This window comes from Periplaneta americana, chromosome 10, assembly GCF_040183065.1.
Source record: "Periplaneta americana isolate PAMFEO1 chromosome 10, P.americana_PAMFEO1_priV1, whole genome shotgun sequence".
NCBI lineage: Eukaryota > Metazoa > Arthropoda > Insecta > Blattodea > Blattidae > Periplaneta > Periplaneta americana.
In genome coordinates, this window is record NC_091126.1 from 34569071 (window position 1) to 34595055 (window position 25985).

A 25985-nucleotide genomic window follows, 5' to 3' on the forward strand; every position below is an offset into this window, starting at 1 on the left:
ACAACAACTTTTATATTGTGCTTTTAAGAGTTGACTTTGATCTGTATTTTAGGCCTATCAGAGTGATTTTAAAAGTTGCTATGAAGTGACGGTTGTGTGCTTGTCATTGATCAAAACCTTCACTAACGGGCGGTTCCAATGCCTAGAATTGTAACCCGAGACCAAAGAGGATGACTGAAGTCTGTACTGCAGGCTAATCATTGTGCTGGCAAGGCTGATTGCTTACCTACAGGGGGGAGACGATGGCAAGGCGAGTGGTAGTAACTTGAGAAATCCATATCAGATTCTTTTATTCCACTATACATTTCACTTGGCTCTTCGCGATTTGAAACTAAGCTTTGGTTTAAAAATTTAAGTATACTAACAATTTGACTAATAATGCGCCATTTGCATATTATTTTTAATTCGTACAATTTAAATCTTGGAATATTTCTGAAGAAAGGATATGTGGAAGAAATATTTTTCGACTTGCAACTCAGTTTTGGTTGAAGATTTTCAAAAACTGACAGCCTCTTGGTCTAGGCTAATTGTTACCAATGCTGGCTACTAATTAAGAGTTTCGGGTTCGAGTTTAGAGTCTGTTGAGGGGTTTTTACTTAATTAGGAGTTATTCTTTGTTATATATGGCCTGTGTGCTTGTATTGTCCTTAGGTTTAAGTTTTATTTAAGTCATACCTGCAAAAAACAGCGCTCAACGAGCGCACGCGCTCCTTTGGAGCGGGAGAGACGTGTTTACCGCTCGCCGAAACGGAGAGGAAGATACGCCAGAATGACATAGACTTGATGTGGGTAGAGGAGAGAGAAACGACCACTCAATTATCTAGTGGAGTGCAGTGTGTAGGCCTATTCTCAGTAACTGTTTAACGTTGCTTACCTACTGCTACAGTACAGTATGGAGAAATCTAAAAGACGGAACATATCATTTAACATTTAACGATTTACAGCTCGAACTTATTGATCTTCAATGTGACCTAAGGGCTAAAGATCGTTTGAATAATACTACTAGCCTGGTTGAGTTTTACAAGATTAAACATTAGCAATAATATCCACGACTACACAGGCTGGCTGTGAAAATGATTGCTACGTTTGGCTCAACAGTTATATTTGTGAGCAACTGTTTTCTATAATCAACTTTAATAAAGGCAGACATCGAACATCTGTAACTGATGTTTCATTACGATCAGTAAGCTACTGTTCCTTTCAGCTGCCAACAGCATAAAACCTCGTTTTGATGTACTGATAAATAAAAATATAACAAAATGATATTGTACATTTAAGTAGCTATAGAATGTATATTATTTATGTAAAATAAATATTTCTTTATTAATTAATAATAGTCCAAGATAGTTTTGCAAACACTGAACGGGAATTTATTTCATAAACACTTGTAATAGTACTTTCTTTTGTGTATATTTTGTACGAGATCACCCCTTCTTCCAGTCCACCCTTATACAGAGCGGAGCTAATATCTGCATTCCGCTCATGAGCTGTGAGCCGTCTCTGAGAGCGCAAACCTTGTGCAGGCCTGACGTAAGTGATAGGAGGGGAATGGCGCACCTACAAACCGCTGTGAATATCCCCTTACTGAATCGCCAGGGGTCGCTTGCGACCTGATGGACATAGACTACATCCATCCATTCATCCTAGAAAGGAACCATAGTCTCTGTGGTAGAAATAATCGAGAACTACACGCGCGCAAGCTCAAGGCCGGGGGGATCGCGACCCGGCCCTTGCCCTCGAATTTGCACACTCTGCTTTATTCCGCCCGTACCCAAGTCCTGGTCTATGACGCCAGTTGACAGCATGGAGCCCACCCTGACGCTCGTCTGCCTTCTCTTGCGTGAGTACTCTTCTGTGGTAACCCCTTAATTTTTATCAGTTGTTTGAAAGACCTCGCAAATAGTATTTCGCTCCAGATTTTCAGACAGCCCCGAAATAATACCTTCCTGATTTGATAGTATTGGCACAGTCTATTATATACAGTCACGAAGGTGAGTTTATGAGGGTACTAGGAACAATAGACTGTGCAGGTACTATTTCGCATTGTCTGTAATGAGGCGATAGTAGCGATCCTAATGGTTAGCAACTGTCTATGGATGCATATTTACTACGTATTGAGCTTCGTGACTGTATATACTAGACCAGGGATGTCGAACAGCGCTCTCGAGCTGTGAACAGAAGAGCCTTCACTCCTCCCTTACTGTGCAACGGTTCAACACAGGTAGCAGGCAGACCGGGCGAATGATCGTAAACAAAAGCGAAACTACTAATGCGGCGGCTGGTACTTCGATAATTTTTATACATCTTACTAATTTTTAGGAGCTCATTTTAGATTTGCACTTGAAAACTTTGATGAACGAAGAATGTAGGTCTACATATGGATGGATGGATGGATGGATGGATGGATGGATGGATGTTTGGATGGATGACGATGATAATGATATCGTTTTATCTACTGGATCATTCATGAATGTTGTTCGTTAGTGGCAGAAATAAATCATCATAATAATGTTGCTAATTCATGTTTAAAATATCAACTTTATGTGTATGTGTTGTAGCAGTGCAAGTTCAAAAATATAAACTGTTTTGATGTATAAAATTAATTAATCTTACTATGACTTGAAATTTGTTCATAGTTTTTGTTACAGATTCAAAAATATCTTCTCCTCGAGTTCGATCCTTTAGTAAAATGACATCTACTAGATCTTCATGAACATTAAAGTCTGAATCGACATCCCTTATGAATATAGCTAGCTGCGCCGTATTTTTGCGGTCAGTACTTTCAACAAGAGCTAGTGCATAACAAATAAAAGTTTTCATTCTTGCTATCAATTGTCCGTCCAAGTTATCTCCCATTTCTGGCATGCGCTCAGCAACAATATTACGGGACAAACTTAGAGATTTAAAAACATTCCAGACATATCTCTTTTGCCTTTTCACGAGCGGAACCGGATAATTTTTCTGCTCCATAAGCTTCAGCATGCATTGAATTAAAATGCCTTTTAATATTATTCTGGCTTATGTATCAAAGTTTATTTCTACATATTAAGCAATGCGCCTTTCCACCCTTTAAGATAAAGAAATGTTTATCTATACATTCACTACTGAAACATCGTTCCATATCCATACCAGCCGCCAGAGTTGATAAACACACTGCGTACAGAACACTGCTACAGTAAGGGTAGACTGGCCTCACCGCTCCAGCTCAGGTAGTAAGCAGTACCTAATCGTTTCACAGCTTGAGAGCGCTGTTCGACATCCCTGTACTAGACTGTGGTACGATTTTTACTGCTGCACATTTATAACTATTGGATGTAATTATTTCGGCTGGCTGATACATTTGTTGAAAGAAGTCGGCGAACGTCAACTGTGTATTAAACTGGTCTTTATCACCACTTTTAATAATAATAATAATAATAATAATAATAATAATGATTTATTTAACCTGGCAGAGATAAAGGAACGTTTCCCGCAAAATTGTGGCACTACTTCATGAGTCCTTTTAGTCGTATTTGCACGGATACCTGCATGACGAACAGCCTAGGTATAGGCCAACGTAACGGCTAAGAACAGCTTTAATGTTGCACGAAAACCACGGTGCTGTATTCGAATTACGCTTGCTACATGGAAGTTTATTTATCGTCTGAAATGGAGACCTGCCAGGTGTACTGAAACCATGTCACCATAGATTCACCTTGTATAAGAGATAAGGGTTTACAAACAAAAAACGAAAATCCTCTCCAATATCCTGCCCTACTAAGCACAGAGGGGGTAACTGCAATCTGGTTATAGCTAGACCACTTGGAAAATGAATTTATGGCGGAAACTTAAATCATTTCCTTCTCCCATGCTCGCTGCGTGTTCCCCTCTTGCATTCCCCGACGTCGATCACCAGAATCTGTGTCTTAACCCCAGTTGGCGGTACTAGGCCGCTATTATCGTGACTCTCATTGGATTACGTTGGTTACTTCCGCTTCAACCGTACACAACATATTTGTCCTCTATTTTCCGCACATGCTCACATAATTTCCTCCTTTTTTTCGGGGAAATATTCATCCATGAGTTTATGAACAAACACTATTTCTCACGTAAAGACATGCCAATACTCTGGTTATAACTTAAACACACAGCACTATTACTAGTATTCATTTATTTTATACTACACTTCTCTTCACTTCGGCGCAACTGTACTCCCTACGAACTCAGCGTTCGCCATGAGCAAGAACTGTGGGAGGGGAGATTAGCGAATGCGCATTACAACTGCATTTACAAAGTGATATCCCTATAGTTCCGAAATAATTGAACTAAAACGCTCAGTATAACATGTACGCAAATGTTCATACCCCCAGTTGAACATAATTTTAAGGTATTTAGAACCATGAAACTCTAGTATTAAGTGCAAATACACCATAGAATTGTTATACGTCATTATCTCATACTCAGAAAATTTACATTTACCCCGCTGTGCCTCGTAGGACAGTATAGTCCGGGTCATCTTATTTAATGTCATAAGAGTTATTATAAATATTTTCCCTTTATTCTTTGTTTTTTTTTTTCAAATTCGATTATTTTACGGCGCGTTATCAACTGCGATTGTTATCTAGCGTCTGAGTCATAAGAGTTATTATAAATATTTTCCCTTTATTCTTTGTTTTTTTTCAAATTCGTTTATTTTACGACGCGTTATCAACTGCGATTGTTATCTAGCGTCTGAGTCATGAGAGTTATTATAAATATTTTCCCTTTATTCTTTGTTTTTTTTTTTTTTCAAATTCGTTTATTTTACGACGCGTTATCAACTGCGATTGTTATCTAGCGTCTCTGTCATAAGAGTTATTATAAATATTTTCCCTTTATTCTTTGTTTTTTTTTCAAATTCGTTTATTTTACGACGCGTTATCAACTGCGATTGTTATCTAGCGTCTGAGTCATAAGAGTTATTATAAATATTTTCCCTTTATTCTTTGTTTTTTTTTTCAAATTCGTTTATTTTACGACGCGTTATCAACTGCGATTGTTATCTAGCGTCTGAGTCATAAGAGTTATTATAAATATTTTCCCTTTATTCTTTGTTTTTTTTTTCAAATTCGTTTATTTTACGACGCGTTATCAACTGCGATTGTTATCTAGCGTCTGAGTCATAAGAGTTATTATAAATATTTTCCCTTTATTCTTTGTTTTTTTTTTCAAATTCGTTTATTTTACGACGCGTTATCAACTGCGATTGTTATCTAGCGTCTGAGTCATAAGAGTTATTATAAATATTTTCCCTTTATTCTTTGTTTTTTTTTTTTCAAATTCGTTTATTTTACGACGCGTTATCAACTGCGATTGTTATCTAGCGTCTGAGTGAAATGGTGACAGTGCCAGTGAAATGAGTCCAGGGTCCAGCGCCGAAATTTACCCGCCATTTGCTCTTAATGGGTTGAGGGGAAAACCCCGGAAAGAACCCTCAACCAGGTGATTTGTCCCAACCAGGATTTTAACCAGGGCGCTCTCATTTCACAGTTAGACATGCTAACCTTCACTCCACAGCGGTGGACCCCTCATTACAACATACGCTAGTGGATTTTCTAATTGTCAGACCTCATAGGGGATTTCGATCACCGGCTGTTATGATTTTCACTTTCGTCTGATACACAAGTTGAGCTGCTATTGCACCAGAAAATTGAGGGAGGAAATCATGTTGATCTTATTCATACGTCACCTGGTTTCTAAACCGGTATCTTCCAATATAAGATGGTGAAATGCTGGTGTTAGGCCTACTCTTCGAAAGCTGATGTCACCAGACCTGACCTATCATGCACTTCTATCCGTACTTCATGTCACAGTGAAACCCTACTCCCCTTAGTACGGGCCTTGCTGTTTGTATTTAGAGGCAAACAATTTACAAGGCTCGTTCACAGTATATTCGCAGATGTTCGCTCTGAAGGAGGAGGCCTGTTATGTTTCTTCCACCTGGTTATAAAAATATTCGCTGTCCTCCACTCCCACTCCTTCACGTTTAGCCACTTAAGAATTTTACTACAGATCTTCCGATTAGTTTTTCATATGAAATAAGACGAAGTTAGTAATGTCTTGGTCGCCTCTCTCATGTTCGAATATTGCAGAACATTAGTTCTTACTACAAACTACAGCGCACGCATGCATTTGGTTTCACGAGATAACGAATGGACTATAGCTAGTTTACATTGTCGCAGAGCAACATTTACCAGTTGACAGAAAATTAAAGTAAATCAATGAAATTGGATAATTGATATTTAAAGTCTGTTCATAGTCATATCCGTTATAGAGGTAATTCTCTCACATTGTGTGTCAACCTAAACAGCGACAGTACGTACTACGTAGACCTAGTGTTGCCGAAGTCTCTTACTATAACCAAGTGGAGTTTCACTAGAAAATTCTTTCAGTAGCAACTTACAGTAAACAGTAAAGAATGGGTCTATTAATTTCACTGTGACATCACGCTTGGTTTTATAATTTGAACTACGAGAATATAAACAGTAATAATAATAATAATAATAGTAATAATAATAATAATAATAATAATAATAATAATAACAATAGTAAAGATAATAACAAATTTTACTAATCTAGTTACTAGGATTGTTAGTTAGTGCGACGCTTATTTCGCTCCAAGCGAACCACGAGGATCCTTCCCCCTTCCCTCCAACCTCCGTGACCTGCGACCAATGGCCTGTGAACCTGTACTATGCTGAGTCCAGTGTTTGCTGTTTATCTGCGACAAACTGCATACGTTGCTGGACTAGCTGAAGAATGGTGACAGTCATTCAAGAAAAGGACGCAATGAGAGTTATTTCATTGCAACATTGGTAAAAATGTTCCTTTGTGAGAATAAAATAACATTTGTGTGTGTAATATATATCAGTTATTCATAGACTACAAAAAGGCATATGACTCGGTTAAGAGAAATGTTTTATATAATATTCTTATTAAATTTCATATTCTCTATGACGTGAATATGTTAGAAGAAAATCCACAAACGATTAGGGAAAACACGGGAATTTTACTGGAAGCAAGTAAAGAGATAGGTTTGGAAGTAAATCCCGAAAAGACAAAGTATATGATTATGTCTCGTGACGAGAATATTGTACGAAATGGAAATATAAAAATTGGAAATTTAACTTTTGAAGAGGTGGAGAAGTTCAAATATCTTGGAGCAACAGCAACAAATATAAATGATACTCGGGAGGAAATTAAACACAGAATAAATATGGGAAATGCCTGTTATTATTCGGTTGAGTAGCTTTTATCATCCAGTCTGCTGTCAAAAAAATCTGAAAGTTAGAATTTATAAAACAGTTATATTACCGGTTGTTCTTTATGGTTGTGAAACTTGGACTCTCACTTTGAGAGAGGAACATAGGTTAAGGGTGTTTGAGAATAAGGTGCTTAGGAAAATATTTGGGGCTAAGAAGGATGAAGTTACAGAAGAATGGAGAAAGTTACACAACACAGAATTGCACGCATTGTATTCTTCACCTGACATAATTAGGAACATTAAATCCGGACGTTTGAGATGGACAGAGCATGTAGCACGTGTGGGCGAATCCAGAAATGCATATAGAGTGTTAGTTGGGAGGCCGGAGGGAAAAAAACCTTTAGGGAGGCCGAGACGTAGATGGGAAGATAATATTAAAATGGATTTGAGGGAGGTGGGATATGATGATAGAGAATGGATTAATCTTGCTCAGGATAGGGACCAATGGCGGGCTTATGTGAGGGCGGCATTGAACCTCCGGGTTCCTTAAAAGCCAGTAAGTAAATTTCAATTCTGAAGGAACTAGTTCGATTAAATAAAATGTGTCTCGGTGAAACTTAAAGCAGAGTCCGTATAGGCCAGTTTCTGTCTGATGTTCTTCCAATTCACTGCGGGTTAAAGCAAGGAGATGCACTATCACCTTTACCATGTAACTTTGCTCTAGAATATGACATTAGGAAAGTCCAGGAAAACATAGGGGGTTGGGAATTGAACGGGTTACTTCACCTGCTTGTTTACGCGGATGGCGTGAATTTGTTAGGATAAAATCCACAAACGATTAGGGAAAACATGGGAATTTTGCTTGAAGCAAGTAAAGGCATAGGTTTGGAAGTAAACCCCGAAAAAACAAAGTATATGATTGTCTCGTGAGCAGAACATAGTACGAAATGGAAATATAAAAATTGGAAATTTATCCTTTGATAAGGTGGAAAAATTCAAGTACCTTAGAGCAACAGTAACAAATATAAATAACATTTGAGAGGAAATTAAACGCAGAATAACTATGGGAAATGTCTGTTATTATTTGGTTGAGAAGTTTTTTTCATCCAGTCTGCTCTCGAAAAAGCTGAAAGTTAGAATTTATAAAACCCTTATATTACCAGTCATTCTATATGGTTGTGAACATTGAATTCAGAGGCGCACAGAGTTTAAGAGTGTTCGAGAATAAGGTGCTTAGGAAAACATTTGGAGCTGCAATTTCGGTGGTACCGGGTTACGAATATCACCTTGTGACCACCCTGATTGTCGCACTGTTTTCAGTATGCCATTTAGCGAATCTTTCAAAACTTTTTAGTAATCAGAATATCGAAGCTCTTGATAGTTCTGGAAGTTCCTGGCAACAGTAGGAAATCATGCTGAGATTTACTGTATAAATATCACTGTTACTCAAATATTTTTCGTTAAAGTATGTCGACAATATGTAAATGAACCTCAAGACTCAACCCAGTATGTAAATGAACCTCAGGACTCAAACGTTTTGTGTACTTCGTTTACTAAATTCATTTAACATGAGTATATTTTTTGAAAGTATGTTCTTAAATTAAATTTTTATTAAACGCAGATTTCAAATTATGCTTCAACAAAAAAACTTTTAATTTAGGTAGAGGTTTTACTTCATTTCATTTTATTACTATTATTATTATTATTATTATTATTATTATTATTATTATTATTACTATTATTATTATTATTGCTACTGTACAGTAGTTGCAAAAAAACCGGACCGACCCTTGTAGCTGATTTCAGAGCCTTGTTCACTCCAGAGCACGATAGACTGGTAACTAAGGCTTTCGTGGTTCGAATCCTGCATGGGAAGGAAACTTTTTTTTTGTTCTTTATTCAAATTTAGTCTCATTACTTTTCGATTACAGCGATATTTTACTACTTAATTAAATTATTATGCCCAGAACATGAATTTTACCAGCAACCGAAAATTATTGGGAATAAATTTGAATAAGGAACAAAAAAAGTTTCCTTCCCAGGCAGGATTCGAACCACGAAAGTCTTAGTTACCAGTCTATCGTGCTCTGGAGTGAACAAGGCTGTGAAATCAGCTACAAGGATCGGTCCGGTTTTTTTTTTTTTTTTTGCCACTACTGTACATGAAGTATTCAAGATTACGCCAACAGTGTAGCTAAGTCTTCTTTTCAGATATTTCTGTTTAATTTTGCTTGCCATATGGCCACCAGATTCACGTAGTGTTATCGGGCTTGACTCCTATACAGGGACCACGTCCGGAAGTGGATTCGAATCCCAACGTGGGCTGATTTCTTTGTTGGTATCTTTCCAAATTTTTCCCAACTATAAGGAAAATGTCAGATAAACCTGTGACTGATTCTCTGGCTGAATCTCATACCAATTTCACTGGTGCTAGATAACCTTAGACTGATAAAGGGTCGTGAAATAACCGTGAGGAATTGTACATTTTTGTAACTATATTTTAAAAAACAATCTTATTCTTTCATGATAGATTTATAATAATGTGTACTAATGAAATATTATTTTCTTTTACAGCTGCCATAATCACAGCAGAACATGGTGAGTTCACAGACATTATTTTTTAGCTAATAGTGTACGTTGTGACGGGCGAACCATTAGCCGAGAAACTTTTGTATCATTTAACTCGAGAGAACTGCATTCAAATCTTCGCGAGACCAAATGGACTTCGTAATGGACAAAAATGACTGGAGCATTACATCTTCATGTTCTGAATTCACTACAATCATTCCATGATACTTTAAGATTTTTTGAAAGCAGACTAGAAGACAAATTTGAACACGGGCAAAAATTAAAAAAAAATAAAAAAACGAGGAAAATGTACTTACACAGCAGATATTGCAAGGGGTTTAAATGGCAAACGCCTGTAAGGGGTGAAACTATGAAATTCTGCGGAGTGCATTTTTAAGCATCAAGAAATTTTTAAAGAGTAGGCCTAAATACAAAATGTTGATATTTTTCGTTAAAAATATTATTTTACTTCAGTGTATCCCTAAAACGATTGTTTGAGAGATATTAATTAATAAATACAGACTTGTACCTCCAATTGAACACTGCCTGAGACAATTATGTGTAAAAATTTTTAAAATCTTAAGTTAAAAGTAGACAATTACGACCAAATACAACGGATTGTGAAAATTCATATCCTAAGGATGTTTCCATTATAAGAAAATCACAATACGTTTATACAGGGAAAACCTAGCGCACAAATTCAGTTTATAGGACAGAGGTAAACTGGCAATAAAAATCCCACAAATTTGCGATGTTGTCAGTGGCTTCTGAAATATATCATAATAATAATATACTACTATATCTGTGTAGTCTAAAAACCAGATTATCTTACAATATGTATATCTGGCTTTCAGGTAGTAGCTCCCTGTAAGGTAGGTTTGAATAATTTCAAGGAAAAATTGTTCCGGGGCCGGGTATCGATCCCTGGACCCTTCGCTTAGCGCGCGAGCGCTCTACCGACTGAGCTACCCCAGGAACTATACACGACACGACACACAGCATTTGTGTGCACTCATAGTTGAGTTCTGGCGTCTTGTCAGCTCATGTGAGTTGTGTGAATATAAAGGAAAAATTGTGACGGTGTCGTGTATGGCTCCTGGGGTAGCTCAGTCGGTAGAGCGTTCGCGCGCTAAGAGAAGGGTCCCGGGATCGATACCCGGTCGCGGAACAATTTTTCCTTGAAAAATATCTTACAATAATTCTACATTTGCTTCTCATTTGCATGGCGACTTTGTTTTCTCGATTTCTATAAGTACATTTTCCCCAGTGTGGAATGCCTACAAGGACTTCTTGGTATCAAGGATGCAGAAAACTTATTGCGTGAAAAACCGGACCTTTCTTTGTATATTATATAGTAAGAAATTGGTTTCATGAAAAACTTAATTATGAAACACGTAAAACGTGTATAGAGAAAGTATGAGTCATAATCACTCTGAGAGTTCCTTAGATATCAGTTTTCTCGAACACACATCTCGCAATACAGGCTTATGTCCGGTGCTCTTTGATGAGCAACCGTCATTGACCTTGCAGGTGGTGTAAATATATGACCTTTAGGGGAAATAAATGACGGCAATCTCTGCAACTCCTAGAATGTCACTCAAGTATTGGAAGTAGAGAAGTGATGTTGCCGTTGCAGCTGCTTATCTCGAAGTCCATTGCACGAATCCATTAGTACTCCCCGTGTAGGGTAATTCCTGGGCCTGCCGCCGATGATCACATGCGTAAGTACATAAAATTGTCAGCACGACTTTGTCCATCTTTTGTGTGGCATGGAATGCAGTTTACAGTAGCTAATGACGCGGAAGAACTGCACCGATTACAACAAATCGAACCGTCTCAGGTCTCGTCTGCGTAAAAGTGAGTGCACTGAAATTAAGTTAGCTGCACGTTGAAGCAAAGTATTTACACACGAAAAATATTTCGTCTTTTGTTCCGTGTACAGCTATTTTTTGAAATATTAAAATGTTTTGATTTTCGCTATTCCTCACAAATAATAATTGGACCGGTCCCGTATCGTATGTAAATTTAAAAATTTAAGATATATTATGTATTATTCATTTATGAGAGAATAATATGGAAATAATGAGTAATGTGAATCGAGAATAAAAATAATTCAAATATTTAATGAAAGAAATAATGTACAATATGTAATACGAAAGCGGGAAATGGAAGGGAGGCAGTCTAGATATGAGCGAAAGAAAAAGAGAATGGATAGGGAAGGATAGCAAAGCAGTTAGAACAGAAGGATTGGAATTAAACTGGAAAAACTTGGTAAATTAATATATTAACACAGTCTACTATATAGTCACGAAGCTTGAGTTTTGAGGGTGCTAGAAACAAGAGACTGTGACGGTACTATTTTGCTTGCCTGTAATGAGGCGATATTAGCGATCCTAGTGGTGAGCAACTATCTAATGTTTGCATATTTACTACGTATTGAGTTTCGCGACTGTATATACTACACTGTGATATTAACTCAAAACAGTAGTGTATAAGAATTAGAAAAGATGGATGGTGAAGAAAAGGGCTAGAGAGTTAGTAACAATAATAATCAGTGAACAAGGGTGGTATGTAGGTATATATTAAAGTGATGGTGGATCGAAAAGCAGAAATGTAAGGTCCACCATAACTGTTAATTGTAAAGTTTGCTGATGAAATATATGATATGATGTATTTATTTATCATATCGTATCGTGTTGTGTCGTATATCACATATATCATTTATCATGTATATCGTATCATTTATCATATCATCATCATCATAATAATAATAATATCGTACATAATATCATATATATTCATTTTCATGAATAATATTCTTTCGAAAATCGCCTTTTTTGTGGAAATAAATAGGAAATGAATGTCACTTTATTATACATATTAAGAAGGTATTACAATAATTAGGCTTATATGCCAACTTTAAAATGACAATTTTTTCAATTTTCAGTAAGGAGCAGAAAATTATCTACAATAACATCCGTAAATATGTATTTCTTTTACTAAGTCATAATGTTTTCTCTACCGGAAGTAGTGAAATTTTTAGCCCTAGGAGTCTACAAATAGCCTATAGTAACAACGAAGAGTGGCGACCTCGACAGCTGGCACGATTCAAATTATCATATAAATGCTTGCCGGTGCGGTTTCGTGCAAATCATGTGTTAACCCGCGTAGGAAGTTGTTGGTAAATCTACCTATGATTAACGTAGACCTGCACCAAACTTTTCAGGGACATACCATATATTATATTGCTCTATTTGGCACTATTTCTTTGAAGGAGGAATCTTTGGAGTCGTTTGAGAAGGCTCTATTTTGTGAAAAGTTGGCATAAATCTTCACTAATTTCATATTATCGTGTGATACTTAGCTACCAATTAATGCACTCATAGATTCAGTATGAAAGAAGTTCTTTTAGAATATGCTGTACACAGGTAGGCTTGCCATAAAAGAACATTCAGGCCTATTCGTTATAGGGGATGTTGCTAACATTTACTTTCCTAAACAAAGCTCCAAACTGTTTCCTCACAACAACGTAATGTTTCCTTCATACTTGCTGTAAGTCGAAGAACAAAGTAGGAAGATTTTAATTTGCCAAATGTTTCCGATATTGCAGACCTCTTTTGGTCTTTCACCCAAACATGAGGTAATCGCAAGTATCGGGATTCGCTGACCATGTGGTCAGCATTACAGAAATACTACCATTTTAGTCAACACAAGACAAATATGGCAATTAACACCCACCCCTTTTCCAGTGGGAGGGAGATAATCTCCAGTTAATTATTTGCAACCGAAACCGGTTCAACTGGATTCCTAGCTTGAGGCTTTACCACTTGTCACAGCGGAGGACTTCTGTAACGGAATTAATTTGTGTAAAGTCTTGGTCATATATGAACATATTTTCAAACAATAACTGCATTATCTTAAATTTTCTGATTGAGTTTTAACATTATCCTGGTGGATCATTCTCTTCTGAGTTGCGTCGGCCTGGGTAGCGTAGTCGGTATAACGCTGGCCTTCTGTGCTCGAGGTTGTGGGTTCGATCCCAGCACAGGTTGATGGCATTTAAATGTGCTTAACTGCGACAGGCTCATGTCAGTAGATTTACTGGCATGTAAAAGAACTCCTGCGGGACAAAATTCCGGCATACCGGCGACGCTGATATAACTTCGGCAGTTGGAAGCGTCGTTAAGGGGAGAGGATGGTATTTTTTAAAACTTTTTTCCTATTTGGTGTAAATTATTAATTTTTTGTATGCAGAGACCTCATAGTTGTGGCAACTTACCGAAAAAAAATTTGAAAAAAAAAATTATTTGGGGGCACAAATCTGAAAAAAAAATATACCCAATGCAGGATTGTACTAAAACCGATATATCTAAACTGTTTTTAAAGATAGATTCAAACAGTTTTTGCAATGTATTTGCAAAAGTAGTCTATGTTCTACAAACTGTCTGTAACAGAATTTTGATATTAGTTCATACGTTTGTAAAATAAACAATTAAAATGTATATATGTAGAGAGCTCATAGCTGTGGCAACTCAACCAAATAAAAATATTTTGAAAAAAAAAAAATTGGGGGCCCAAATTTGAAAAAAAAAATATATATATACCCAATGCAGGATTGTACTAAAGCCGAAATATCTAAACCGTTTTTAAAGATAGATTCAAACAGTTTTTGCAATGTATTTGCAAAAGTATGTTCTACAAACTGTCTGTAACAGAATTTTGATATTAGTCCATACGTTTGTAAAATAAACAATTAAAATTTAGCAACAATTTTCTGATTTCCTTTCTTGCAAAGAAACGGACGTATTTTTAAAATGAAATCAATTAACAAAATTCTGTTACAGAGAAAAGTTTCCTAATAGTCTAAAGAATGTGTGTCCTAAATTTCATGTATGTATCTTTAATAGTTCAGAAATTATATCCATTTTGTCTGACAATGTAGCAAAAAAAATGAAGTTACTGGAAACCGATAAAATGGGCATGTGATTTAAAAATCCATAGCGCAGGAAGTTTAAAAGTGACGTCTCAACATCCGAAAAGGGGGAACAAATACCCACAAAATGTTATGCAATTCATTCCACACATACCAAAGGGTATTTTAAAGAAAAAAAAAATTTTGAAAATTTAATTTACCGGAAACTACAATAAAAGTGGGCGAGTGATTTAAAAATCCATAACGCAGGAAGTTTAAAAATGGCGATCCACACATATCACAGAGTATTTTAAAGAATATTTTTTTTTAAATCTAGTCATTTTTCATCACAAATACCATCCTCTCCCCTTAAGTAAAACATAATTTAATTTATATCCCATACTTCCGAAGAAACTTTGTCCGACATTTTACATATTACAATGAAAATGTGCAAGGATACTTAATTTGTCTAGATACAGACAATGGAATACGAATTCATTAGGATTAACACCTTTGAAATCTCGTTAATTTTTAGTGTTGTCAAAACATTTAGGGATAGCTACAAATTATTTGAGATGTATTGGATTTTCCCTATACTTTGAAACGTATGAATGATGAGTATTATTAAAATGAACGAACATATAATGTTTTCTTGAAAATTCGAGAGCTGTGGCTTAGACTTACGAAAAATTTAATATATATTTTTTTAATATAAAAAGAAAACATGATTTCTAAGAATAAATTTGCAATTAAAAGTAATCTAACACTGGATATTAATTGTTACGTATTTCCAAGGAAATGTACAATGGATCAAAATGGTGATTATTTTAATTCTCTAAGGAAATAGGCCTTATTCATTTTGCCATAAATTTAGTAAAATTTACTTTCCGCCAATTTCAAACCTAAATACAAACAATTTTGAGTTACAACTTTTGAATGGAAGCAGCCATTGCGGTACGGTTTTCACAATTGAATTCGTTTTGTTATGATTATGGGGGGAAAGCTGCGAACGCAACACTCCAGTGATTGTATAAAAAATTAGCAACTCAAGATTTGCTGTTTTTATGCATAAATTTGAATTTCTTTTGCATTCACCAAATATTAATAATTGTATAACAATTTGTCCACAACAACGTCAGATATGTAAACAAACTTTCTTTTGTTTCCAACCACAATCTTCCATAGCAACGAATTTTGCAATTTTTTTAATTAAAGAAAAGACAGTCAATTAGGGCCGTATTCATAGACATTTTTAGCGCGGGCTTCCGGTGGATGATCAGCGTTTTTCGTATTCATAAATTAGTGTTAGTGATAGGATGTGATCTGAATTCTGTACTAGTAACCAGTGGATAGCCGGGGCTAGCTTAGTACGCTCGTAGCGCGTGCTGCGAAATGTCTATGAATAGCACCCTTAAAATCTGGACATGTTATACATATTTGGATTCAGAATTGAGAGAGGAGCAAAAATTATACTAATATACAAGTTGTTCCATTTGAAATGAGAAAGTTAGGGTAATTTCCAGTTAAACCGGAAATTGTATTTAAATAACACTTGCAAATATTTGTGTTTTTTATACCACTTAAACACTTCTCAAAGTGCCACGTAAATGGTACCATAACTGTAAAATATATTTGGGGTCTAGCAGAATCCAGTTACACCTGGTATATTCAAAGGAAGCAAGCCGTAAAGTTTTATACAAAGTGGAACATTCACCTCGTCATATCTCAAGGTGGAGATTTTGGACTTACTTCCTTCTGGCTTGGTATCTCGTCTCTGTGCCGGTTAAGTCTCAGAGACCCAGGAAAACACACCTGACAAAATTAATTTGTGTCTAGGATGGAAACCAAGGGTGGAGTACACTTACTCGGTGGACGGCCGCACCGTGGCGGGTATCGAAAGTCTGCCAAACCAGCAGCACGCCGGGGTGCACTACCGTGGCAAATTGAGAGTTCAGCAGGATCCCACAGGATCTCTCCTACTTAAGGTAAGAGAAACTCCGAAGAAAAATAGTTTCGCTAAATATAGAAAATTATTCTTCGCCTAAACGAAACAGATTCATGTAGAATCAATTAATTTAGTCGTGACTATGGTTCGCCCCAGGAATCTGTGGAGTAGAAAGACGAAGCAAGGCCTCTGCGCAAGTGGTACGTTGGAGGGCTAGGGCCAATGACTGCTCTGGGGGGAGGCATTGCTAGAACGAATCGAGCAATCGCTTGCAGGAGGGGATAATTTCGATCTGAATTATACTCTACCACCACGAGCATCTTACCCCTTAGCGGTCTCTAGCTGATGCTGCCCGCAATACACTCCGGCACAGATAGACTCCGCCCCCCCATATGCGCATAGTTACTTCACAGATTCCTGGGACGGACCATAAATTTGAAGGACAGTATATGAATTTTTATTCAAATAAAATCGCTCGAATATAGACAAATTTTTAGCGCTCTCCGCCAGAATACGAGTTCCCGTATTACAGAACCACTGATCTCATGTTGAGCACAATACTTCCGTCGCAGCTAAGATTTTTGCTAGTGTGTCTTTGTATTGCTCTCCCTCCTTAAAATATTTATACGGTATACATTTTGAGTGACTTCAGCTGACAGTGTATATGTGGGTTTACCGCGTTCAGTTGGTCATTTTAATAATCACTATCAATATTTTGAGAGACAGACTTCCAAAGACGTCACATGGTAACAACTGATTTACACTTTAACTACCTGTTCGTCTTCGTCCAATGGCCTTCATTTAGAAACATTTTAACTAATCCCAACATAAAGCTTGGTTTCAACTTGTGAGAGAAAATGGCTCTACTGACTAACCTCTTCTTAAAGTCACGTCTTGCAAAAGCGCTTGCTTTATTCTACAGGGAGATGCAGAGAAAAGTTACGGCACTATGCAGGGGACGTCGGGGAATAGATTGCCCGCAATTCATTGCTCGACTCGCCGGTAAGCTGTAGCTGGGCGGGCGTTCAGTTTCATTACCGTAGGCTTAAATTATTAGTTAAGAATTACGTAATGAAGTTGAAAACTGTTGTAGATCTTACTTCTCATCAAAGTAACTGTTAAAATTGATGTGAGAATGAAAGTGTACTATTTTCAGTCCCCGTAATGCCGATCTTTGTGAAATACTACACTCCTGCGCCAAACGGCGTGAAGATTTTCTCGGGCTGGTTTCAATGCTTGCTTGAATATCTGCAAGCTTCTCTTTTGTTAATACCCTCCTCATCCTCTATGGTTGCCTCTTTTTGTTTAAAACAGACCCTGCTTCTCGCCATTTTCTGAATAACTTGGGTACGTATTGTCTCGAAGACATTGCAGCGTCACAGAACTAACCTAGAAACTTGGGAACGGTACTCTCATGCGATTTCTTCTTTAGGAGAAATGTCTCGACTATAAATATCCATTGTACAATATTACACGCCACCATACTGATAGCAAGCAAAAATAACATTTTTAATAATGTTCAATAACAGGTGTAGTAATGCAACACTACGTAATAACGTGCGCTCAACTAAACACTCCGTACGCTTCCCGCTGCCCGCGCACTCCATCCCCACCACTTGGGAATTTTAGGCCTCGCTGCTACAGCTTACCGGTGAGTCGAGCAATGAATTGCGGACAATCTGTTTCTCGACGTCCCTTGCATAGTGCGGTAACTTTTCGCTGCCTCCCTCTGTATCTGTTGTATACCAATATGCTTTATACTAGCTCCAAGCTGGACAGATACTACACCTTTCCACTGTATAAAACCTCAGTGAACGACGAGCAACAGAAAAATCATATTGATGGGCTGTTCAGAATTATTTTTTATTGTTGTTAGTACTGATATTGCTTTAATTTCACCATCCGATTGAGTCGAAATGACGGCGAAAATGAAACGTATATGTGAATACACATGAATGCTCTTACAATATGTATCATGTACTAATTGTAATGCATTTTAACAGTTTCAGAATATGAGCTACACGAATCTGCACGAGAACCTGCCTGATGGGTGGTGGGCGGAAAGCAACCAAGTCCGTGAGAAACACAAGGAGCTCCCTCTCACAGGTTCAACAGTCGCCGTCAAATTCGGTCCGCACGGGGTATTTCATTTTCTCATGTGCTCTATGGCTTTATGCTCTTTACTTTATATGTTTTGTTACTTTTCACATAGTTCCTGTACATACCGATTATTTAGTCCTGACAGCTCAGCGACGCGAAATAGGGGAAGTAATAGGAGTAGTAGGAAGTGCTCCGGAGTAGAGATAAGGGCGATCGGAATGCAGTACAGCTTAATTATACTAGAAACATACCGCTCTACCGCACGCATGACATCCGATCGCTCCGAAGGCAAGCGAGTGACTAACCCAAACACCCCTTGGCGTAACTAAATTGACTCGCCTGACCGAGGCGCACATCTCCGGCTACTGTCAGGGCTGAATAATCGTACTGTACGTTATATAAATTTACACTATTTTATTTTGCAGCCGGTGTCGCTGTCAATGAAGTCGGGCTTAGATGACTGGGAAATTAATTTCCTTCAAGGAATGGTTAATCAATTGCACATTGATACTACTAAGCTGAAGGAAAAGCACAAGAGCAAGAGCAAAAGAAGTCAGCTTAATACGTCTTACAAGCTTATGGAGGTAACAAGTAGTCCATAAACTTTTTTTTTTAACTTTCACGTTGAATGTGATGTGAATTAGACTTTTGGGTATTCTGCTGTGTCCTGGAACTCGACATTATCAACGTTTCGAAACTACGTACTAACATACAGGTTCCATTATCAGGAGGGATAGACAAGACCAGACGGGTAGCCTACTCTGTTGGACTCGTTAAGTTTGGCAACTCCAGGCGACTGAGCGAAGATAAAACTTTATATTATTGTTATTTATTCAACTGTTCGAAGACAGGTTGGAACTAAGCCAGGAGATAGTGGGGTAGGGTGAATAGTTTCCTTTCTCCTCCATTGTATACATTGTTGACTAATAGCGTAGAGTATTTCATTAATCAGACTTAAGATGTATACAAACAATAAAATTGTTCTTCCTGTGACACATGAGGAGCCTGATATTAAAGACGGACATACGCCATTTTTATCGAAATTTAGTTATAGTATTTTTCGCACTCTTTCCAAATCTGTAGTCCATTTATTTCAGAAATTGTAATTTGCATGCTTTTGTCAACGTTAAAATATGTTGTTACTTTCATAATCGGACACCTCCAGTGATACCAGTCAATCGTCACTGCCCCCAGCGTGCAGGAGAGATAAATGTTTTCTGAAGTGTGTAACTACAACTCCAACAGTATTTTCTTTTTTCCTCATCGTCCCTTCGGGCTAAGATTACTATGTACGATCTCCCTCTTCATTTCTCCTATTCAACTGTTAGCGCATGAAAGTGGCAAAGTTAAAGTACACCTGAACTTCGTTCTTGTTTATAAAAAGAGAGCTAATGCTGGGGTAAAATGGTATGCTGTAAGTCCCAGGACAATGTTGTCCACCGTTGTGGCTGAGGGGTTAACTCCGAATCCAGCAGTCTCGGATTCGATTCCCGGTCAGGACGAGTTGCCTGGGTGAGATTTTTTTCGGGGTTTTTCCCTCACACCTATGGATAAATATCAGTTAACTTTACCAGGCGATTGGAACCCCACTCATATTCGCCACTTCCTTTCCTCCCCCATCGTCCTTTCCTCATAATCCCGTTTCCGGTTTTTCAGATCACTCTACAGGCGGCCTCCCGAAACTACTGGCTCTCTCGACCGGCCTCCGTGGATATGTAGTTAAGCGACGTAGAATGGCTTCTGCAACGAGCACCCGAGACGACCTATTCGGGGGAGGAGTTTCGCCTCGGACCGACAGGGGGAAGTTGCCGAAGCAGGAATGGTATATGGATTTCTGTTGGCTGTAGGGTCCGGTCGTTAGGGAGTCATGTGGTTGGGTTGGTGCGGGTAGGTGATCTATGGCACGCAACTCATTCCATATCTAGGTTTAGCGCAATAATCTCTACAGGTCGCAGTGCTGGGTCATCCGTGCCACCTCACTTAAGTTCCATTCCATTCCAGGACAAGGTTAATAACCCAAAAGTTTGATTCTGAATAAATGGTATATTGGAGTAACACGAATTTTATTATTTGTGCTCGGAAGGGGAAGTCATATCCATAATCTTAACGAAAACAAGGACAAAATATATAAATTAGTAATGGTACCACTACGAATGCTTCCTTTAAGATATTGAATGTAATAAATAAAATATATTTTTTTTATTTTTATAAATTCAACAGTTTCGATACTTAGGTGGTAATGAATTTAATTCGAGTGAGGAAATTGCAGATTATCCCCTGTCCGAAAGCCTCGACTCTTGCCGTACTGATCTTGTAGTCAAACTATTTCCTGTTCGTGAATGTCTAATGAAGGCTGATTGAAACAGGACTCCATGTTCGGGCGCTGTGAGGTGTTGTACGAGATAGCACGAGTCCCTCGAGCTGTGGCGCTGGCCCAACCCCATCTCTTCCCGTCTGCAAATACCTGCGACGGTCTTAGTTTCATCGAGGTGTTCAAGACTCGCAACTTCTCCAACTGCGAATACAGCGCTACGTTGCACTTTGGTCTGCCGAAGTCTAAGGACTGTCCAGTAGGAGGAGCCATGTGTAAGCAGTTTTGGAGCGTAAGTATTCCCGCAGTGGTCGTTGAAGTTCATTTGATTATTGTTGACACAGCACCTTTACAAAGAGAAGGAAATACTCACCCTGTCACTTACATCTCTCGAAAAACATCTGAAGCGTGTCGGTGGGAGGAGGGGAAACCCTCGTATGTGGTCGATGGATATAGCACTGGTGGAGATGTTCCTACCATGTGATTTTAAAGCTTTTTTTTTAATCATAATCACTAGTGAAACCACCGATATTAAGTAGAGAAAAGTATACAACATAAGGATGCTTTATTAAGTTCTACCCTGGTTAATGGTACAGTTACCTAGGAATGCTTCCTGCGAAATGCTCTTATATACAGAGCGGTCAGGTTATCTTTCGGCCGGTAGAGCGCGGGAACTAACACAGCGATTTGAAAGTCGCGTTACTAGTAACTCACGGCCGCTTTGTGCGATTAGTTGGGTACGAGTGCTGCTATCGCGTGATTTCTTTCACAAAGAGTAGACATTACTATCAGTATTTTTTTATTTATGCATAGTTGTGGCGTGTGTATGTTTATTATCCTATTGAAATAGCAGCTGAAAAGTTCACATTAGAACAAAGAATTTTCATGCAAGACAGAATATGTAAAAAGCGAATCATGTCGAGGGATTTTTGTAGGCAGCTTCCACAAAAAATTTCCAGGCTTTCAAGTTCCAAACAGAAATACAGTTAGGCGACTGGTTCTTAGATCAAGAGAGACTGGTTCGCTAAGCGTTAGAATTCGTAGGCGAAAAAGAATGGTTGTAATGAAATAAAACTGGATGAATAGAATACTCTCCAACGTTGTCTGTCTCAAAGTAGGTGCTTCAAAAGAATCAATCTTCGCAGCAACTAAACTGTTAAAACTGAAACCGTACAGGGTGAGTTTAGTGCAGGAATTAGAGCCAAGTGACAGTGTAAGTCGAGTGAATTTCTGTAATTATTGGGCTTTACAGGACATCACAGTTAATAATTTTTTTCTCTGCTCCCTGTGAAGCAGACTTGAATAATTTCGAGGGAAGAATAGTTACGGAGCCGGGTATCGATCCCGGGACCTTTCGCTCAGCGCACGAACGCTCTACTGACTGAGCTATCCAGGAACTATACCCGACACCTTCTCAATTTTGCCCTTTATATCCACACACCTCAAGTGGGCTGACAAGGCGCCAGAAACCCAACTTTGAGTGCACACAAACTCTGACTTGAATTGTGGTTTCCTGCTAACGTATCTACAGTAACGTATATATTACGCAAATCTGGCTTTCAGGTATGTTTGTTTCCAAATAACCTCTCGAATCATCTCCCTAAGTGGGGAAGAACTTTGTACATCATCCTGTGTATGAATTTCCGGATTCGTGATGCTTATAATCTGTTTCAATTGAAAACTAAAAAATACAATGTGAAAACATCGAGGCAGCTAGAAAGATGATACAACAGTGTTTGGTTCTTCCAGATAATCTTAAGCCTTGATAAGGATTTTGCATTGTGCTTTAATAGGGGTGGAAGCAGGTTATTGGTGAGAAAACTTTCTCTTTCAACCGCCTGTGCCAACATAAACCGAAATATGTATAGCACACACGATACACTATAGGTAAGTCGTAGAAATGATCAAATTTGTTGCTGTGCACAGAGAGCATCGGTGACGAGGGTGGCCGGCTGCGGCGAGCAAGGCGACATGCACGTGCTGCAAGCTGAGACCAACTCTCGGGTGCTTGTGGACCTCCACCTCCACAGCGGCTCACGAGCGTCCGTTAGCTCGTACGTCGCGCTCAACCTAGAATCGACCCAACCAGTGTCGAAGCGATTCAGCCATCCCTCCAACGCTGTTGAGCTCAGTGGTCTGAAGCACCGGCACACGGAGGTCGATCCACTTAAGGTACGAAGCTCATCCTGACACTTACGCTAACGTCTGCATCGTCCATCTTGTGATGTTCAGAAAAAGTAGATGGCTACACGTAGTTCAAGTGTAAAATGTGTACGTCTGCAAAAGTACATGCACCAACAGAGGCGTCATTTAAGATTGAAAGTAATAATTGAATAGCATTTCTGAGCTCAAAATGTGAGAATTTGACCTTTAACATTAAACTATTTTGCCTTTATCAACGCTTGTGAAATAAAAGACGTGACTTTTGGTGCTAATTCTGAAAGTTTATTATGACAGTGGCACATTACACGCCAATGCATTGTCCCGCTACTAATGTACCACAAAATCTGGTGTTTTAATCCGCCGAATGTTAATATTTTCAGCATATAAAATAAATTTATGAAGACTATAGTCACAGTCCTAGACGGGAATTGACTATGTTCTTTTTTAATAATACGGGAAGTAGACTATGTGCAATCAAATTTGTTTTTTTCTTTTTTTCGGAATTCATGATAACATTACTTAACTGCTTAAAGATTTTAGGGTATGTGTTCAAATAAGTCATAGATATTGTCATCAGGTAGGCTATATACAGAATGGAAGTGAAATAACCCTGCAGATTTTCAGGGTGAATGTTGTATGCAACAAAAAGATGTAATACCATATTGGTGGAAAGTTCATAATTTTCTCAGAAATTTTTTGCTCAAATGTTTGACTAATAATAATAATAATAATAATAATAATAATAATAATAATAAATGTATTTATTATTTATTTGTTTACTTATTTACTTTATTTATTTAATTATTTAATTAATTAATTATTCATTCATTTTGGCGGAGTTAAGCCCATCAGGCCTTCTCTTCCACACCACCAGGAATATATTATGTAGTTACACAAACAACATTTTTTACAGCAACGAAGAAACCAATTAGTAATATCCAATTACACAAAAACAGACACAAAACAAGAACATTTACAATTACAGTAGTACAAAACGAAAAAAATAATTAAAAGTGATAAAATATATACACTATTAAACAAAGCTTAAGATCTATATTAATATTATTAATCGATATAACTAAACGAAGGACAACTGATAATGCAAACAGGAAATACAATTTCGATTTTTCTACTTCTTATTCGGTAATTATTTCAGGTATGGTCGTGATCTTTGTTCATATCGATAGAAAAATGTAATATAGAATCATTTATCCCTCTGGCGTATTTCAATAGCGTGAACGGTTTCCGTGTAAATTTAATTTCAAAACTACTCATTTCAAGCAACCAGATTGCAAAGCTGTAGCCAGAGAGGTAGGTGGGAGGTAGTTCGCGTAGGGAGATAGACCTAAGTTCGTTGACCTCTTACATCTTTATTACGAGAAGAAAGAGGAATGTGTTTGCGGCGATGTTTTCAGACTGCTGAAACTTCCATATTTAATTTTCTAATTAACCGTACTAATCACGAAACGTAATAGAGGTTTTCTATTCATTTAAGTGTAAGCTATCGTCCCTTTCAATCTCCAGGATTATTTCACTTCCACTCTGTAGATTTCTTATTATTTAATAATCGACGCTCTATTTAAATGTTTTGGATACAGTATGCCTGAGGTAGTAGGCTACTGTAAAACCTTTAAAAAAAATACACACATAGGTGCATACTACTTGCTGAATTATATTTATGACTAAATTTTACACGTACTGTTTTTGAATTATTTTTATTTAGTTGGAACTCGACTTTGTTTCTAGAAAAGGATTGCAACATCGCACAAATACATTAGCATTTGCCAACGCTTAATAACACCGCTTCTCCCCTTGAAGGCGGTTATGTAGTCAATATCAACATCAGACATTTCTCACGAGGTGACTGCCCTTTCTTACGTTCGTTGGCAATCAGGCTTGAAGTTGAAGCAGCTTTGCCAAACATTCATTATTTAAAGTGATGTATTAATAATTAAACTGTTAAAATACTCTTAAACCGTAAACATGACAGAACTGTTATGCAAAATTGAAGACATGGATGGATTAACAACTTAAGTAAAAAAAAAATAAGGTTTTGAGAAAATCGCAGTCGAAGCTTTAGCAACTCTGGCAAATGAACACACACATTTTTACTATTATAATGAGCATATACATAGCAAAAAGATGTGTACTAATTTGTCACTGTTTCTGAAACTTTGACTGCGATTTTCTCAAAAATTTATTTTCTTACTTAAATTGTTAGTCAACTCATGCCCTGAATTGAAGTGTTGATAGCAAAAACCGAACAAGTCCATAACATTAATTTTTCAGAAAACTGAAAAAAAAAACTGTCCCTCACATTCCTTAAACAATGAAGTAATCTGACATAATTTATATATATATATATATATATATATATATATATATATATATCATATATCTACCAACTTTTGTAAAACGTTTCACTATTCTCTTTTATATGATTTCCCGGGAAAAAAAATTGGACATATCCACTTTTTGCAGAAAATGTTACATGTACACATATTAATTGAGAAAAAATATATGAAATAAGGTTCCATTCATATTGTCAACTGTATCAACATACAAATAAATACTTCAGAAGTGTCTTATTAAATAAAAAAATTAATGCTGGAATGATTTCTTCCTGAACAACAAAAACAATATTATGTCTATATTTTTCTCTTTCTAAATTTGTGTTCTTCAGTCTTTGAATTCTTGGCACGTCAGGTACATCAAGTACCGAAAAATAATTATTCCAGCAACAGCATACTAAACTATGCTCAAT

General features: G+C 37.4%; 1 protein-coding gene across 1 annotated transcript in view; it reads left to right on the forward strand.

The window, feature by feature from the left end:
• The first annotated feature begins 1792 nt into the window (after positions 1-1792).
• Positions 1793-25985, forward strand: part of LOC138707586 (vitellogenin-like) — a 66222-nt gene continuing 42029 nt past the window's right edge. The window contains exons 1-7 of the mRNA XM_069837193.1: positions 1793-1840; positions 9797-9820; positions 16539-16687; positions 18651-18788; positions 19173-19331; positions 21114-21350; positions 22985-23230. Of these exons, the coding sequence (XP_069693294.1) occupies positions 1804-1840; positions 9797-9820; positions 16539-16687; positions 18651-18788; positions 19173-19331; positions 21114-21350; positions 22985-23230 (990 nt within the window). The 5' untranslated portion in view covers positions 1793-1803. The remainder of the gene's footprint in view (positions 1841-9796; positions 9821-16538; positions 16688-18650; positions 18789-19172; positions 19332-21113; positions 21351-22984; positions 23231-25985) is intronic.